General features: G+C 52.2%; 1 protein-coding gene across 2 annotated transcripts in view; it reads left to right on the forward strand.

Moving 5' to 3' along the window:
* TDRD1 (tudor domain containing 1) overlaps nucleotides 1-16,254 on the forward strand; it is a 2,637,228-nt gene that overhangs the window by 2,254,983 nt on the left and 365,991 nt on the right. For both annotated transcript variants that reach the window (XM_078643866.1, XM_078643867.1), the window contains exon 25: nucleotides 2,945-3,015. In XM_078643866.1, coding sequence (XP_078499992.1) covers nucleotides 2,945-3,015 — 71 coding nt within the window. The remainder of the gene's footprint in view (nucleotides 1-2,944; nucleotides 3,016-16,254) is intronic.

Consider the following 16,254-nt stretch of genomic DNA (forward strand, 5'->3'; position numbering starts at 1 on the left):
CTGATATATGATGCTCACTAGTTCTAGTGATCACCTTGTATCAGTCCAAACAACCCTTATGGTGATTGGTTGTAAGTCAACCTTATGAACCAGCTATCCTAATGGTAGCATGGACAAAGCAGTCTTAGGCTAAACTCTTTTGGCATGTGAAGCCAGCTGTTTTACCACAATATAACCCCTTGAATACCAGATGAAAGGACACCACACAGGTTGTTATGAAAATAAACAGTATATATATTAATAACAACACCTCTGAACTCTTTATGAGGTCAGAGGGCTAAGCACATGACAATCTCTTACGAAAAATACTACAAGTCGCACAAAATTACAATGGTGCCCTAGGGGCACGACAAACCATATACTAAGTAAGTGGAATGTGAAAGTCGATAATAGGAATGGAGCTGTCCAGAGGCTGTAGGATCGATGGGACCACTCTATACTAACTTCAGGTAAGTAATAGGAGGCCCACGGAACGCGTGTGCAGAGTGTGAACTCACACGCGAGATGCGTAACAACGTCTATGGACAGTACAGTTCAAGTTAAAGGTGAGTACGGACAATCCTGACTAGGTAGGACTAAAACGACTGTGGAACTCAACACTAGGACAGTTAAACTACCCTTGAGCACCGAAATGCTCGTGTTACCTCACCCACGGGCCGCGGGTGCATAGGTGTCAAAGTGCATTGGGTTCTTACGTTGAAGTCAATGGAGCCTGAAAGAAAAGATGCTGCAGGCGACCAGGAGGAAGATGTCCGGTGCAATCCAAGGGTGGATTGTTGAAGAAGGAGACCTGAAAGCAGAGGTGACAATGTTCACAGTCACTAGCCAGTGACTGGAGTGGAACCAGGAAGGAACCAGATGTCGTCGTCGCGATCAGGTGAAGAGTGGACGCTTGACTCTGCAGCCACGTGGACCAGGAGGCGTCTTCGACGACCAGGATGGAGGCACGAGCTGTCCCACGCAGGCTCTCGCTGTCGGCGATGTCGGATCCGGAAATGGACTCAGCAGGCCTTGGCAAAGGCAACCCAAGCGGTGAGTGAAGAAAGCTTCTGGTGCGGACTAGCAGAGTCCGGGGTGCCCCTCTTTTGGAAGGGAGCAAGGGCCAGTCTGGAGCAACCAGACCAGCAGCAAAGATTCAAAGGTTCGTCGTCTGGGAGGCCACTAGCCAGCCGGCAAATGACCAGACAACGCGTCGAGCAGCAACAAAGCAGAAGGGCCCCACGCAGATCTCGTGGATGCTGAAGGGCTGATCTTCAGTGCAGGGGCTGCTCGGGGCTGGGGCTTCTCAGTCCCCAAAGCACTTGGTTGAGTTTACCTCGGGAGTCATGCTGGAAGCGAAGTGCAGGTTCGTTCAAGATGGCCGGTCCCACGTGTCTCGTCGCACCCACGGGTCTCAGCTTTGCTGCAGATGTAGGTAGAGGTCGGAGAGGTCTGGGAATCCGGGTCTCGTCGGGCTCTGAAGTCTGGATCCTCAAGGGAAGACGACAAAGTGAAGCCGCTGGACGCTTGATGGTGCCTGCAGTTGCAGGGTGGACACTCCTTGTCCACAAGGGAGATTCTTCAGTCTTCTGTGGAGCAGAACGTCGAAGGCCAGAGTTTCTTCTTGTTGAATAGTTCAGGATAATCTAATTTGGAATGGGACCAGCTCCTACCTTTATCCTGCTAAAGGGGGCTGTACTACAACTAGGTCTCTCCTATGGGTGGGACCAGGAAGGGGGGGGGTTACACCCCCTATCCTTTGTCCGGTTTAGCGCCAGAGCTGGGGCAGGCATGCCCCAGCAACTGGTTTGAACCGGTGTATGCACAGGACACCTTGTGTGCCCCAGGCATGTCTCATTCCTTTCAGGCCTGTCCTACCCAATACACAAAATCCTGTCTGGGGTGGTGCTAGCACCTCCCAAGGCAGGAAACCCTTTGTCCAAGCCTCCCTCTCTGGAAGGACTCCCAGCAGCAGGAGGTCAGACTTGTGTCTGTGGTGGCAGCATCCATTTTGTGATGCCAAGGCTCGAGTTAACTTTAACCGGGGTTCACAGTTACATACATGTCGTGTCCCTCTAGAAGGGTGGAATGCTACCCCCGTCGCCACAATTGGCGAGGGGGTAGTATTCCAATTCGTATGACACCTTACTCGACATGTTTTGATAATGTTATACCAGAGTTAGCATTCAACCGCAAGGATTATAATGCACTTAAGAGGATATGGTATAGCGTTATCATGGAACAGCTATTAGGACTTGGTTCCGCAAGCTGCAGACGGGCTTAGCTCATGCCAGAGCACCATCTCACATAATTCCAAGCACTCTGCCTTCAGGATTGATAAGGCCTGCCATAGGAGTGACTGATAGGAGTATATGTGTCCATTTTAAGGTTAGATATAGGTATACTATATCTACAGCAAAGGGTGATTACACCACCTTGCCCCAGCTGTCGTGCAGCCAGTTGTGTTTAGATGGCCAGCCAGGGGTGGCATAATACATGCTTCAGCCCCTGGTAGGCCCTGGGTACACTTATGACCTGGATACCTAAGGTACACTGTACAGGGACTGATAAGGTGGCCCAGTACCAATTGGTAAATGCACCTAAAGTACATGGTTGTCAATTTAGAGAGAGAACAGCTAGGCTGTTGGTCTGATTAGCAGGCCCACAGCCAGGGAAAGTAGTAAACCAGTGAAGCAAAAAGCAAAAATCTGGGGTGACCATAGGATTGCAGACCCCACTCTCCTACAGTCTGAAGTCTTCCATCTACAGAGTTTAGTTGTGAAATGTTAATGTTTTCTTACAGATTGTACAGCATTTCAGTATAGTACAGTATGATGTTTAGAAGTCTGTAAATATTACACATTTTCTGTGTCAAGGTTTTGGGGGAGATACCTTGGAAGATACCTTTGAAGTTAAAGTGTTGGTTATTTTACATTGTTTTAAAATGTTTTTTGTCTTCTGGCAGGTGACAGCATTGGAACTGAAAGTTGACCACATAACTGGAAAACTAGAAAAAACTGTGTCCAGCAGAATGAAGTACATTTTCGAAGAGTAATTTATTTCAGTTTAGAGCAGGAAGTATATTGCTACCATTAAAGCTTTGTTGATCTTATTTATGTTAAGGCTGGTGTGTTCTTAGTATTAACAGGTCATGGGTCTTAAAGCTTTTAAGTTTGTGCTGTTGTTTTCCTTTGGACTTTGTTAATGTTGCTTCATTACACCAACAAACTGTAACACAGCAAAGATAGTTGTGTCTTAGTCACAGCACTCCCTCATTTAGTCTAATCATTCCTTTTAATGTTATATTTCTTAATCACTGTTCTTCATTTCACAGCTGTGTGGAATAAAAGGTGCAAAGTTTGCTTTCAGGCCTTGACCTCTACAATTATAAATGTTTTCTGTATTTACATGTAAGGTATTTGCAGTCTGTTGATAATTACAATGCCCAACCAATGAAAACAGTTTTTAAAGAGAAACTGCTCAATTTTGCACGGTGATGTACGATGACCTCTCAGTATTGTAAAGTATCGATTTCTCGAACTACACTTAAAAGTTTGCATTATAAAGTACATTACTTTTTTCTGAAAGAAGATTACTAGTTGATATTGGTAGTGATCCTGCTTTACATCTCGCCCAGGTTTTCTATCACCATTTCGTAACCATTGTGTTGGAACCATAAACATGGATATAAATTAAAAACAAGATATGACAAAAGCAATAGTTGTGGCTTTTTCATACTAAGTGTTTTATGTGTTAAGCGGGGTAAGAGTGTAAAGGCTAGAACCCTGAGGAGTCAATTGGTGGGATGTGATGGCACTTGTGTGAGACTGAATGCAGTGATATAAGAAGGACAGAGAAGAAGCTGTTGAAATAATGAAGGAATATACAGGAAAAACACGTAATAAAACACCAAGTCTCCTGTTAGTAGTTCCAGATTGAATGATAATTGACTAGAGTGCAGGAGAATGCTTGTAAGAGGCTGGCTTAGTATTTGGTGCACATTTATTTAAGTTCTTAAATGGTGAGATTTTCCTCTATTTGGGGGTGGGCAATGCACCCGCTTAATTTGCATGGGTGCTGTATCTTAAACAAGAAAATACCTGTGTGAGACAGGAACCAAATCAGGATTGTTTGTACTTTATGACAATGAAACCACTTCAACAAGAAGTGTAAAGACATACTTTAATTAATGGTTATGCAGTCTCAGCAATGACTTGGCATCAAAAACACTTTATCTACAAGAGACAAGTTAGTGATAGATTCCTTACCTTAGAATATCCCCAGGCGTCAGACTGGATCCGGAAATGTTTGCGTAGCAGTACCCTTGCTCGTCGGAAGGTGTCGTCTGCGGCTCCGCGTGCGTCGTGGGCGCCGTGATGACGTCGTCGGAGTACTTAGACTCCGCCTCCGTGTCCTGACGTCAGTTCTTCTTTTTTCCGCGCCAGCAGCGCAGATCCGGAAAAAGTGGTACCTTAGTCTTTTTTTACTAAACTTTTTTGATCTCTTTTGATTGTTCTTTTTCGAGTCTTCGACTCCGAAACGGTGCCAGTAGGGATGCCTGGTTTTAAGCCTTGTGAGGATTGCAACCGACTGATGTCGGTCACCGATCTTCATCGTGGGTGTCTCGGCGTCAACCACGACGACAAGACCTGTTCAGACTGCCGGGCCCTGACTTCGAAAGCTAGGCGGGAGCGGTCCCGCAAGTGACTCGAACTCCGGCAGTCGGCCCCATGCCGTGAGAGGTCCCGGTCTGGACGGAGGTCGAGGGACCGGGAGCGGAGCCATCATAGCTTTGGGAGTCGACATCACTCCTCCGGGTCGAAGTCGTCAGGTAAGCATAAGAAGTCGAACAGACGTCATCGCTCTTCCGACGCCCTCACCCCCCCCGACGCTCGCTCGACGCGGCCGGGGGTTCAGGTGACACCGCCCACGCGGCTCCGTCGGAGTCGCAGGCGCCGCGTCTGGCCCCATACCCTCCAGTCACAGGGCCGCGCGCGATGCAGGAGGAGATAGAGCGGTTCCTCATGGCCATGAGGTCCCTCACTCCCCCGGCGGGCTCGGCGGCGCCTTCGGGCCCAGCGGACACGCCTGGGGGCTCTAGCGGGTCGGGGGCTCCGGCCCCGACGCCGTTGAGTGCTTCGGCTTCGGCGCCTTCGGGCCCGGCGCCGCAGGGCCCCACTGGATCCGGTTCCGGACCCGGGTCGCCGCCGGTGGACCTAACTACCTCCCCGGCGCCGACCCCTCAGGTGTCGCCCCCGGCGCCGTCTTCGGGCGGCGCCGTCCGCGAGGCCTCCCTCGAACCGGCTCGGGCGCCGCTTCAGACGTCGTTCGGAGAGTTTATCTTTCATGAGCCGGCCCCATCATTTGACACCCCTGAATACCAGGAGATGGGTGATGAGGGGGATTGGGAGGGGTCTGAGGACCCTCTGACGCTGGAGTATCAGTCTCAAGAGGACTGGACAGGTGAACTTGGGGATGCCAGTGGTCTGGACACATCACCAGACACTGGCTTTGTCTCCCCCCCCTACCGTGGCTACGGAGGAGGGGGCAACCTATAGTGTGGTGCTGACGCGGGCGGCCAAAGCCTTGGGCCTTGAGCTCCCCGTCGCGGCCGTGAGGACTAACCTCCTCACTGAGGTCCTTATACCACAGTCAAGCTCGGCCGAGCCTCTGCTGCCGTTTAATGAGGCCTTGACCTACGTTCTTTTGGGCACTTGGTCCAGGCCCGCTACAGGTTCGCCTGTAGATAGGAACGTGGCCAGACGCCACCGCCCGGCCCCGGGCCACCCTTGTTTCCTGTCCACCCACCCCACCCCTGAGAGCCTGGTGATCCAGGCCTCCAATTCCCAGACCGCATTCCCGTCGGCTCCGCCTGACAGGGAATCCAAGAGGTATGAGCAATACGGCAAGAAGGTATTCTCTTCCCTCAGTTTGGGACTGCGTTCTTCCAACACCGCATGCCTCTTGGGCCGCTACACCCACTCCCTGTGGGATACGGTCGCAGACGTGTTGCCAGAATGCCCGTTGGAGGTACGGGCGAAACTCGGCCAAGCCCTTGTGGAAGGCCGAGATGCGGCACGTTATTCTATTCGGTGTGGACTGGATACCACCGACTCACTGGGTAGAGCGATGGCAACGACGGTGGCGATTCGTCGCCACGCCTGGTTGAGATCCGCCAACTTCTCGGCTGATGTCCAGAATACACTCATGGACATGCCGTTTGATGGCCGTCGCCTGTTTGGCGACAAGGCAGACCATGCGCTTGAGCGCTTTAAGGACTCCATGGCTACGGCCAAGTCCTTGGGCCTCTCGGCCCGCCCCAGCAATCGGCTGCTTTTCACTCCTTTCGTGGCCACGGAAGGGATGTACCCACACGTGCTGCCAGCCACGCACCGCAAGGTAATACCCAACGCGGTGGCGGCTGTGGAAACCGCCGTGGCGGCAGTCGGGGACAACGGCGAGGTCAGTCCACACCTTCCCCCGCGGCATCCGCCTCAAAGCCCTCCTAGTCTGTGCTTTCAGGCCCACATGTCACCAGTGGGGGGCAGGGTTCGCCATCACCACCTCCACTTGCACAATGTCACTTCGGACAGGTGGGTGCTGCAAATCGTCCGAAGGGGCTACTCCCTCCCCTTCGAGACGACCCCTCCAGCCATGCCACCACAATACCACCGAGTATCGGGGGATAAATTTGCGACTTCTGCAGGAGGAAGTTACGGCCCTCTTGGCCAAGGGGACCATCGAGCGCGTTCCTGGGCCAGATGTAGGGTGTGGTTGTTACTCGCACTACTTTCTGGTACCCAAGAAGGGCAAAGGGGGCCTACGCCCTATCTTGGACCTCCGGAATGTCAACGGCTTCCTCCGGAAGGAGAAGTTCAAAATGCTGACACTGGCTCTGGTCCTAGCTGCCCTGGACCCAGAAGACTGGATGATAGCGTTGGACTTGCAGGACGCTTATTTCCACATCCCCGTCCTGCCGGCCCACCGGCGCTACCTGCGGTTTACGGTTGGCCAAGAGCACTTTCAGTTTACCGTGCTCCCCTTCAGCCTTACCAGCGCCCCACCGGTGTTCACAAAGGTGATGGCGGTGGTCGCAGCTCATTTGCGCAGGTTGGGGGTTTCAGTCTTCCCCTACCTCGACGACTGGTTGTTGAAGGCGGGCTTGCCCCAGACAGTCGTCAGCCACCTCCAGACGACGGCAGACCTCCTGCATCAGCTGGGGTTCTCCATCAATGTGCCGAAGTCACACCTATGCCCCTCTCAGAAGCTCCTCTTCATCGGAGCGGTTCTCGACTCGGCGCAGTTTCGGGTTTATCTTTCCGAACAGCGGGTCCGGGATATTCAGGCTCTGATTCCACTCTTTCGGCCTTTATCCCGGGTCTCGGTCAAGTTGACGCTGCGGCTTCTGGGGCTGATGGCCTCCTGCATCCTTCTGGTGCATCACGCTCGGTGGCGGATGCGCGCTCTGCAGTGGGACCTGAAGTTTCAGTGGACCCAGCATCAGGGCAACCTTTCCGACCATGTCCTGATCTCGGAGGGCACTGCGAGACAGCTGCAGTGGTGGCTTACGGACCGCGATTGGGTCAGCGACATATCCCTCTCCCTTCCCCAACCGGAGCACGTAGTTGTGACGGACGCGTCCCTCCAGGGCTGGGGAGGCCACATGGGAGAGGCGGAGATCAGAGGCCTCTGGTCTCCGGCGGAGTCCCAGCTCCATATCAACCTTTTGGAGCTGCGGGCAATTCATCTAGCACTGAAGGCATTCCTCCCCTCTGTCCGGGGGAGTGTGTGAGAAGTTGGCCTGATATATGATGCTCACTAGTTCTAGTGATCATCTTGTATCAGTCCAAACAACCCTTATGGTGATTGGTTGTAAGTCAACCTTATAGACCAGCTATCCTAATGGTAGCATGGACAAAGCAGTCTTAGGCTAAACTGTTTTGGCATGTGAAGCCAGCTGTTTTACCACAATATAACCCCTTGAATACCAGATGAAAGGACACCACACAGGTTGTTATGAAAATAAACAGTATATTTATTAATACCAAACACCTCTGAACTCTTTATGAGGTCAGAGGGCTAAGCACATGACAATCTCTTAGGAAAAATACGATAAGTTGCACAAAATTACAATGGTGCCCTAGGGGCACGGCAAACCATATACTAAGTAAATGGTATAAGGGAATCGATAGAAAGAATGGAGCTGTCCAGAGGCTGTAGGATCGCTGGGACTACGCTATCCTAACTTTAGGTAAGTAATAGGAGGCCCACGGGACGCGGGTGCAGAGTGTGAACTCACACGCGGGATGCGTAACAACGTCTATGGACAGTACAATTCAAGAAAAAGGTGAGTACGGACAATCCTGACTAGTTAGGACTAAAACGACTGTGGAACTGGACACTAGGAGAGTCAATCTACCCTTGAGCACCGAAATGCTCTTGTTACCTCACCCACGGGCTGCGGGTGTATAGGTGCAAAGTCGTGTCGGGTTCCGGCGTTGAAGTCTATGGAGCCTAGAAGAAGAGATGCTGCAGGCGACCAGGAGGAAGATGTCCGGTGTGATCCAAGGGTGGATCAGCGATGCTGAAGACCTGAAAGCAGAGGGGACAATGTTCAAAGTCACTAGCCAGTGACTGAAGTGGAACCAGGAAGGAACCAGATGTCGTTGTCGCGATCAGGTGAAGAGTGGGCGCTTGACTCTGCAGTCACGTGGACCAGGAGGTGTCTTCGACGACCAGGATGGAGGCACGAGCTGTCCCACGCAGGCTCTCGCTGTCGGCGGTGTTGGTTCCGGATTCTCCATCAACAGGCCTTGGCAAAGGCAACCCACGCAGTGAGTGGAAAAGGCGTCTGGTGCGGACTTGGAGAGTCCGGGGTGCTCCTCTTTTGGAAGGGAGCAAGGGCCAGTCTGGAGCAACCAGACCAGCAGTGGAGTTTTCAAAGTACGTCATCTAGGAGGCCACTAGCCAGCCGGCAAGTGACCAGACAACGCGTCGAGCAGCAAACAAGCAGAAGGGCCCCACGCAGATCTCGTGAAAACTGGAGGGCTGATCTTGGGTGCAGGGGCTGCTCGGGGCTGGGGCTTCTCAATCCCCAAGCACTTGGTCGAGTTTACCTCGGGAGTCGTGCTGGAAGCGAAGTGCAGTTTCTTTCAAAATGGCCGGTCCCACGTGTCTCGTTGCACCCACGGGTCTCAGCTGTGCTGCAGATGTGTGTTGAGTTCGGAGAGGTCTGGGAGTCCGGGTCTCGTTGGGCTCTGAAGTCTGGATCCTCAAGGGAAGACGACAAAGTGAAGCCGCTGGACGCTTGATGGTGCCTGCAGTTGCAGGGTGGACACTCCTTGCCCATAAGGGAGATTCTTCAGTCTTCTGTGGAGCAGAACGTCGAAGTCCAGAGTTTCTTCTTGTGAAAGTTGTTCAGGATAATCTAATTTGGAATGGGACCAGCTCCTACCTTTATTCTCCTAAAGGGGGCTGCACTACTGACTAGGTCCCTCCCCTGGGTGGGACCAGGAAGGGGGGTGGCTACACCCCCTATCCTTTGTCCAGTTCCTTGCCAGAGCTGGGGCAGGGATGCCCCAGCAACTGGTTTGAAACGGTGTATGCACAGGGCGCCTTGTGTGCCCCAGGCATGTCTCATTTGTTTCAGGCCTGTCCTACCCAATACACAAAATCCTGTCTGGGGTGGTGCTAGCACCTCCCAAGGCAGGAAACCCTTTGTCCAAGCCTCCCTCGCTGGAAGGACTCCCAGCAGCAGGAGGTCAGACTTGTGTCTGTGGTGGCAGCATCCATTTTGTGATGCCAAGGTTCGAGTTAACTTTAACCGGGGTTCACAGTTACATACATGTCGTGTCCCTCTAGAAGGGTGGAATGCTATCCCGTCGCCAGAATTGGCGAGGGGGTAGTATTCCAATTCGTATGACACCTTACTCGACATGTTTTGATAATGTTATACCAGAGTTAGTATTTAACCGCGAGGTTGATAATGCACTTAAGAGTATATGGTATAGCGTTATCATGGAACCGCTATTAGGACTTGGTTCCGCAAGCTGCAGACGGGCTCAGCTCATGCCAGAGCACCATCTCACACAATTCCAAGCACTCTGCCTTCAGGATCGAGAAGACCTACCATAGGAGTGACTGATAGGAATATATGTGTCCATTGTAGGGTTAGATATAGGTATACTATATCTAAAGCAAAGGGTGATTACACTACCTTACCCCAGCTGTCGTGCAGCCAGTTGTGTCTGTTTAGATGGCCCCCACAGCAATAACTGCTATGTACTTAAACACAAGATCGGCAGTAAAACACCAGCTCGATCTTTTCACCCTACTGGAATCCCATAAACCTGATTTATTATTTCTCACCGAGACCTGGTTCTCGGACAGTTCTCTTCCCTCCCTGCTGGCGATACTCCCCCGACCTATTATGCCATTCGAGCCGACCGCCCTTCGGGCAGGCCTGGTGGAGGGGTAGCCCTGATCGCCCGTAAGGAATTCACTTTCCACCCTCTAGTCTCCCCCTCCATGGGAATCTCAGACTGTTTAGTGGTTCGATCCCTTGCCTTTACTCCACCTCTCACCTGTGTCCTTGTGTACCGACCCCCGTCCTCCCCTCAAACGTTCCTCCCCTGTTTTCAAGACCTAATGGCGACTTTGGTTGTTAACCATTCCTCCATCATTGTTCTGGGAGACTTTAACTTTTGGCCCTCCAACCCTGCGGAATGCGCCACGTCCAAGGAATTCTCAGACTCTCTTCAGTCGCTCAACTTTACGTCAGTCGTCAATGCTCCCACACACAGGTTGGGACATATTCTGGATCAAATCTGGCAACGCGATTGCCCGGTTAGTTCTCTCTCCATCTCCCCATGTCCATGGTCGGATCACTCACTGATCACCTTATCCCTATCCCCCGTTCCACCATCTAAGCCCGCTCCTGCGAGGAATGTCTGGGCGCGCTCATGGAATCGTGTTGACATCGAAGCCCTATCGACCCTCCTCTCCTCTTCCAGCCCCGATCTGACCGCGCTGCCCTCCTCTGGTCAGGTAGATGCTATTACCAATTGGCTGCGAGCTGGGTGCGATACCATCGCCCCTCTAAAACGCATCGCAACCAAAGGCCCTAAAGATGCAAACCGTTGGTTCTCAGACGATCTAAAGACCCAAAAACTCACTCTCCGCCAAGCTGAACGACAATGGAGACGAAACTACTGCCCCTTGGCTAAAACCCGGTACACTGAACTTCTCACTCAGTATAAGAAAGCCATATTAGACACAAAGAAAAACTATTTCTCCTCTAAAATCCAACTCGCGGAGAACCGGCCAAGAGAAATCTTTTCTATCGTCCAAGACCTTGCCTTTTCCGATAGAGCTTCACTCAAACCATCACCCTCTCAATCACTATGCGACTCCCTTAATCACTATTTCCTAGACAAAATCAGCAAAATTAAAATTAAAATTCCTCCTCCATCCCCGACCTTCACCGACCCCCGACGTCCTCCAGTCACTGCACATCTGGATTCAATTCCCCCCCTATCGACCAACTCATTTCTTTCCATTCTTGCGTTGGTCAAGTCCGGCTCCCCGCTGGACCCCCGCCCTGCCTACATCCTAAAGCAGATCTATACCTTCTGCCCCTCACCACCTTTAGTGCTTCTCAATAGCTCACTGGCTCAGGGCATCGTTATCCCTGCACTCAAATCGGCAGTGATCGTACCGATCTTAAAAAAACCTGGAGCGGATCCCTCCGACCCAGCCAACTTCCGCCCAATTTCCCTCTTGCCTCTCCTGGCAAAGGTATTGGAACGACACGTGGTAAAAACCCTGAGTGAGTTCGTGGAAAGTCATGGTGTTTTGGCTTCAAGACAGGCCGGCTTCCGCCCAGCCCACTCAACTGAGTCCGTTATAACATCGGTTCTGGATAACCTCCGACAAGGAATGGACACCAATCAACATCACGCCCTGATCCTCTTAGATCTTTCCGTCGCATTCGACACAGTGGACCATACCATCTTACTCTCACGTGTCGAGGCAGCGGGAATCCGAGGAACAGCCCTACTATGGCTATCCTCCTTCTTGTGCGGCCGGACTCAGGCGGTTCGTCTGGGAGAGTTCTCTGCGGAATTTTTACCCATCCAGTGTGCTGTCCCCCAGGGTTCCTCTTTATCCCCCCTTTTATTTAATCTTTACATCGACCCCCTTATTTTTGCTTTACAGCAACTGGAGGTCTCTGTGTACAACTATGCAGATGATCTCCAGCTCATTTTCCACCTTTCCTCTGCCCCTGAGTCTATGTCGAAGGTTACGTCCATCATGACCTTCATCCAGGACTGGATGAATTTCAACCACCTGAAACTCAACCCCGATAAAACGGAGTTGGTGTTGACAGGTGGTTGCTCCAGTCCCTGGTCCCCCTCCTTCTGGCCCCCCTCCTTAGGTCCCCCACCCACTCCTGTATCCTCTGTCAAAACACTTGGTTTCAAAATCAATAACCAACTTTCCCTACACTCTCAAGTCTCTGCTGTGGTTTCCTCAGCCTTTCTTTCACTCAGGACTATCCGCAGAGTCTCACGATTTTTTGACCCAGACGCGCTCAAACTAATTCTTCTGGCCATGGTGACTTCTCGCCTAGATTATGGCAATGTCCTCTATCATGGCATGCCCGACTACCTTATGAGGCGTCTCCAGCTGGTTCAAAATCAGGCCGCTCGGCTGGTCTTTAACCTTTCCAAATCACACCATGTAACTCCTCTCCTCTATTCCCTGCACTGGCTTCCCCGTTCGGCAGCGCGTCCTATTCAAGCTCGGCTGCACTATTTTTAAAGCCAGGACAGGTTCTGCCCCCTCCTTCATCAACTCGGCTATTCAAACCTACACTCCCTCACGAGACCTCCGATCCTCCTCTCACCACCTTCTCATGGTTCCCCGCTTCAAACGGAAGAAGTGGGGTGGTTCCAAGTTTGCAACCACGGGACCAGCTTTTTGGAACTCTCTCCCATTGTCCCTCAGAACCTGCACCCAGTACCCCCTCTTCCGCAGAGACCTCAAGACCTTCCTCTTCACCCAAGCCTTCCCATCCTGAATGTTCACCTTTCCCCCTTTTCCGACCCACCGAGTAGCGGTCGCCAGTTAGCGCCAAGAAACCGCCAGGTGTACGAGCGCTTTTACAAATCCCTTCAAATTCAAATTCAATTCAGGGGTGGCATAATGCATGCTTCAGCCCCTGGTAGGCCCTGGGTACACCTATGCCCTGGGTACCTAAGGTACACTGTACAGGGACTGATAAGGTGGCCCAGTACCAATTGGTAAATGCACCTAAAGTACATGGTTGTCAATTTAGAGAGAGAACAGCTAGGCTGTGGGTCTGATTAGCAGGCCCACAGCCAGGGAAAGTCGTAAACCAGTGAAGCAAAAAGCAAAAATCTGGGGTGACCATAGGATTGCAGACCCCTCTCTCCTACAGAGTGTAGTGCAGGTGTTCACGGACAACACCACCGCCATGTGGTACTGCAACAAATAGGGCGGGGTGGGGTTGTGGACCCTTTGCCGGGAGGCTCTGCGCCTCTGGCAGTGGCTGGAATATCAGGGCGTGACGCTGGTGGTTCAACACCTGGCAGGTTCTCTGAACGCCAGGGCGGACGAACTCAGCCGTCGGTGCATGATGGATCACGAATGGCGTCTGAACTCGGACGTGGCGCAAGGCCTCTTTCAGCGATGGGGAGAGCCTTGGTTAGATCTATTTGCCACCGAAGAGAACGCGCAATGTCATCAGTTCTGCGCGTTGGAATTTCCAAGGCGGCACTCGCTCGGCGACGCTTTTCGTCGCGTGTGGAGTTGCGGTCTGTTGTACGCCTTTCCGCCTATACCACTTCTGCCCAGAGTGCTCAAGAAGATCAAGCGCGACCGGGCACCGGTCATCCTTGTGGCTCCGGACTGGGCACGAAGGTACTGGTATCCAGAGCTACTCAGTATGTCAGTCGATCCCCCGGTTTGTCTGCCTCTTTAGGAGGACCTTCTGTCGCAGCAGCAGGGGACGGTCCTCCACCCGAACCCGTCCAGTCTACACCTCCATGCTTGGAGATTGAGCGGCGACAGTTGAGGCCATTTGACTTGCCTCCTGAAGTCTGTAATGTCATTCTGGCAGCCAGGCATCCCTCCACAAAGTCGGTATACGCCTGCAGGTGGAACAGATTTGTGGCATGGTGCACAGCAAAGGCTGTGGATCCTCTTGCTGCCCTCTTTCTGAGGTTCTTCTCTTCCTTCTTTCTCTTGCCCAGCAGGGTTCTGCTCTGGGCACTATCAAGGGCTACCTTTCTGCCCTTTCAGCCTTTCTAAGGCTGCCTGATCAACCTTCTTTGTTCAAGTCCCCTATTGTAAATCGCTTTCTGAAGGGCATCACACACACATTCCCTCCTGTTCCGTTTGTGATGCCCCAGTGTGACTTGAACCGTGTTCTTACGTTTCTGATGTGCGCTCCCTTTGAGCCATTTCACAACTGTCCTCTCCGTCTTCTTCCTTTGAAGACTGCTTTCCTGGTTGCCATCACCTCTGCCAGGAAGGTGAGTGAGCTCCAGGCTCTTTCCTGTACACCCCCTTTCCTTTCTGTCCATCCGGACAAGGTTGTGTTGCGTACTAAGCCATCTTTCCTGCCCAAGGTTGTCACGGCCTTCCATATCGGGCAGTCTATCACCTTGCCCACTGTAGGAGAGTGGGGTCTGCAATCCCATGGCCACCCCAGATTTTTGCTTTTTGCTTCACTGATTTACGACTTTCCCTGGCTGTGGGCCTGCTAATCAGACCCACAGCCTAGCTGTTCTCTCTCTAAATTGCAACCATGTACCTTAGGTGCATTTTACCAATTGGTACTGGGCCACCTTATCAGTCCCTGTACAGCATACCTTAGGTATCCAGGGCATAGGTGTACCCAGGGCCTACCAGGGGCTGAAGCATGTATTATGCCACTCCTGGCTGGCCATCCAAAACTGACACAACTGGCTGCAAGACAGCTGGGGTAAGGTAGTGTAATCACCCTTTGCTTTAGATATAGTATACCTATATCTAACCTTAAAATGGACACATATATTCCTATCAGTCACTCCTATGGCAGGCCTTATCAATCCTGAAGGCAGAGTGCTTGGAATTATGTGAGATGGTGCACTGGCATGAGCTGAGCCCGTTTGCAGCTTGCGGCACCAAGTCCTAATAGCTGTTCCATGATAACGCTATACCATATACTCTTAAGTGCATTATAATCCTCGCGGTTAAATGCTAACTTTGGTATAGCATTATCAAAACATGTCGAGTAAGGTGTCATACGAATTGGAATACTAACCCCTCGCCAATTCTGGCGACGGGGTTAGCATCCACCCTTCTAGAGGGACACGACATGTATGTAACTGTGAACCCCGGTTAAAGTCAGACATAGCCTCAGCTCCACAAGATGGATGCTGCCACCGAGACACAAGTCTGCTCTCCTGCTGCTGGGAGTCCTTCCAGCAACGGAGGCATGGACAAAGGGTTTCCTGTCAGGGGCGGTGCCAGCACCATCCCAGACAGGATTTTGTGTATCCCAGGTAGGCAGGGCTGAAAGGAAGGTGACTGCAAGTGGCACCCCGGTGCTCACTGTGCATATGCCGGCTCAAACCAGTTCCTGGGGCACACCAGCCCCTGAGCTGGGGAGAGACCGGACAAAGGAGAGGGGTGTAACCACCCCCCTCCTAGTCCCACCCATAGGGCAGGACTTAGTCGCGTGCCAGCCCCTTTTCTTAGGATAAAGGTAGGAGCAGGCCCCCTTCCCAACTTGGATAATCTTGAATCTTGAAACTACTTTCCACGAAAGGAACTCTTGACTCTTCTGAAGACTCTCCCTTGTGGCTAAGGAGTAGCCACCCTGCACCAGCAGGCACCATCGAAGCTCTTGCGGTTTGCTGCACGTCCATCCTCCGGATCAAGACTGCTAGCTCGACGAGACCCGGATTTCCTGCCATCTCTGACCTCTACCTACATCATCCAGCCCAGCTGAGATTCGTGGGTGTGACGAGACCCGTGGGACCGGCCATCTTCAAGACCTGCACGACGCTTCACCAGCACGACCCCCGAGAGACCCTCGAGTAAGTGCATTGGGGTTTGAGAAGCCCTAACCCTAAGCCGCTCCAGCACCGAAGTCCAGCCTCCCAACATCCACGAGATCTGCGTGGGGCCCTTCTGCTTCTTTGCTGCTTGCCACGTTGTCCGGTCACTTGCCCGTTAGCTAGTGACCCTCTTGACGACGTACCA

The sequence above is a fragment of the Lissotriton helveticus genome, chromosome 5_1, assembly GCF_964261635.1.
Source record: "Lissotriton helveticus chromosome 5_1, aLisHel1.1, whole genome shotgun sequence".
Lineage (NCBI taxonomy): Eukaryota > Metazoa > Chordata > Amphibia > Caudata > Salamandridae > Lissotriton > Lissotriton helveticus.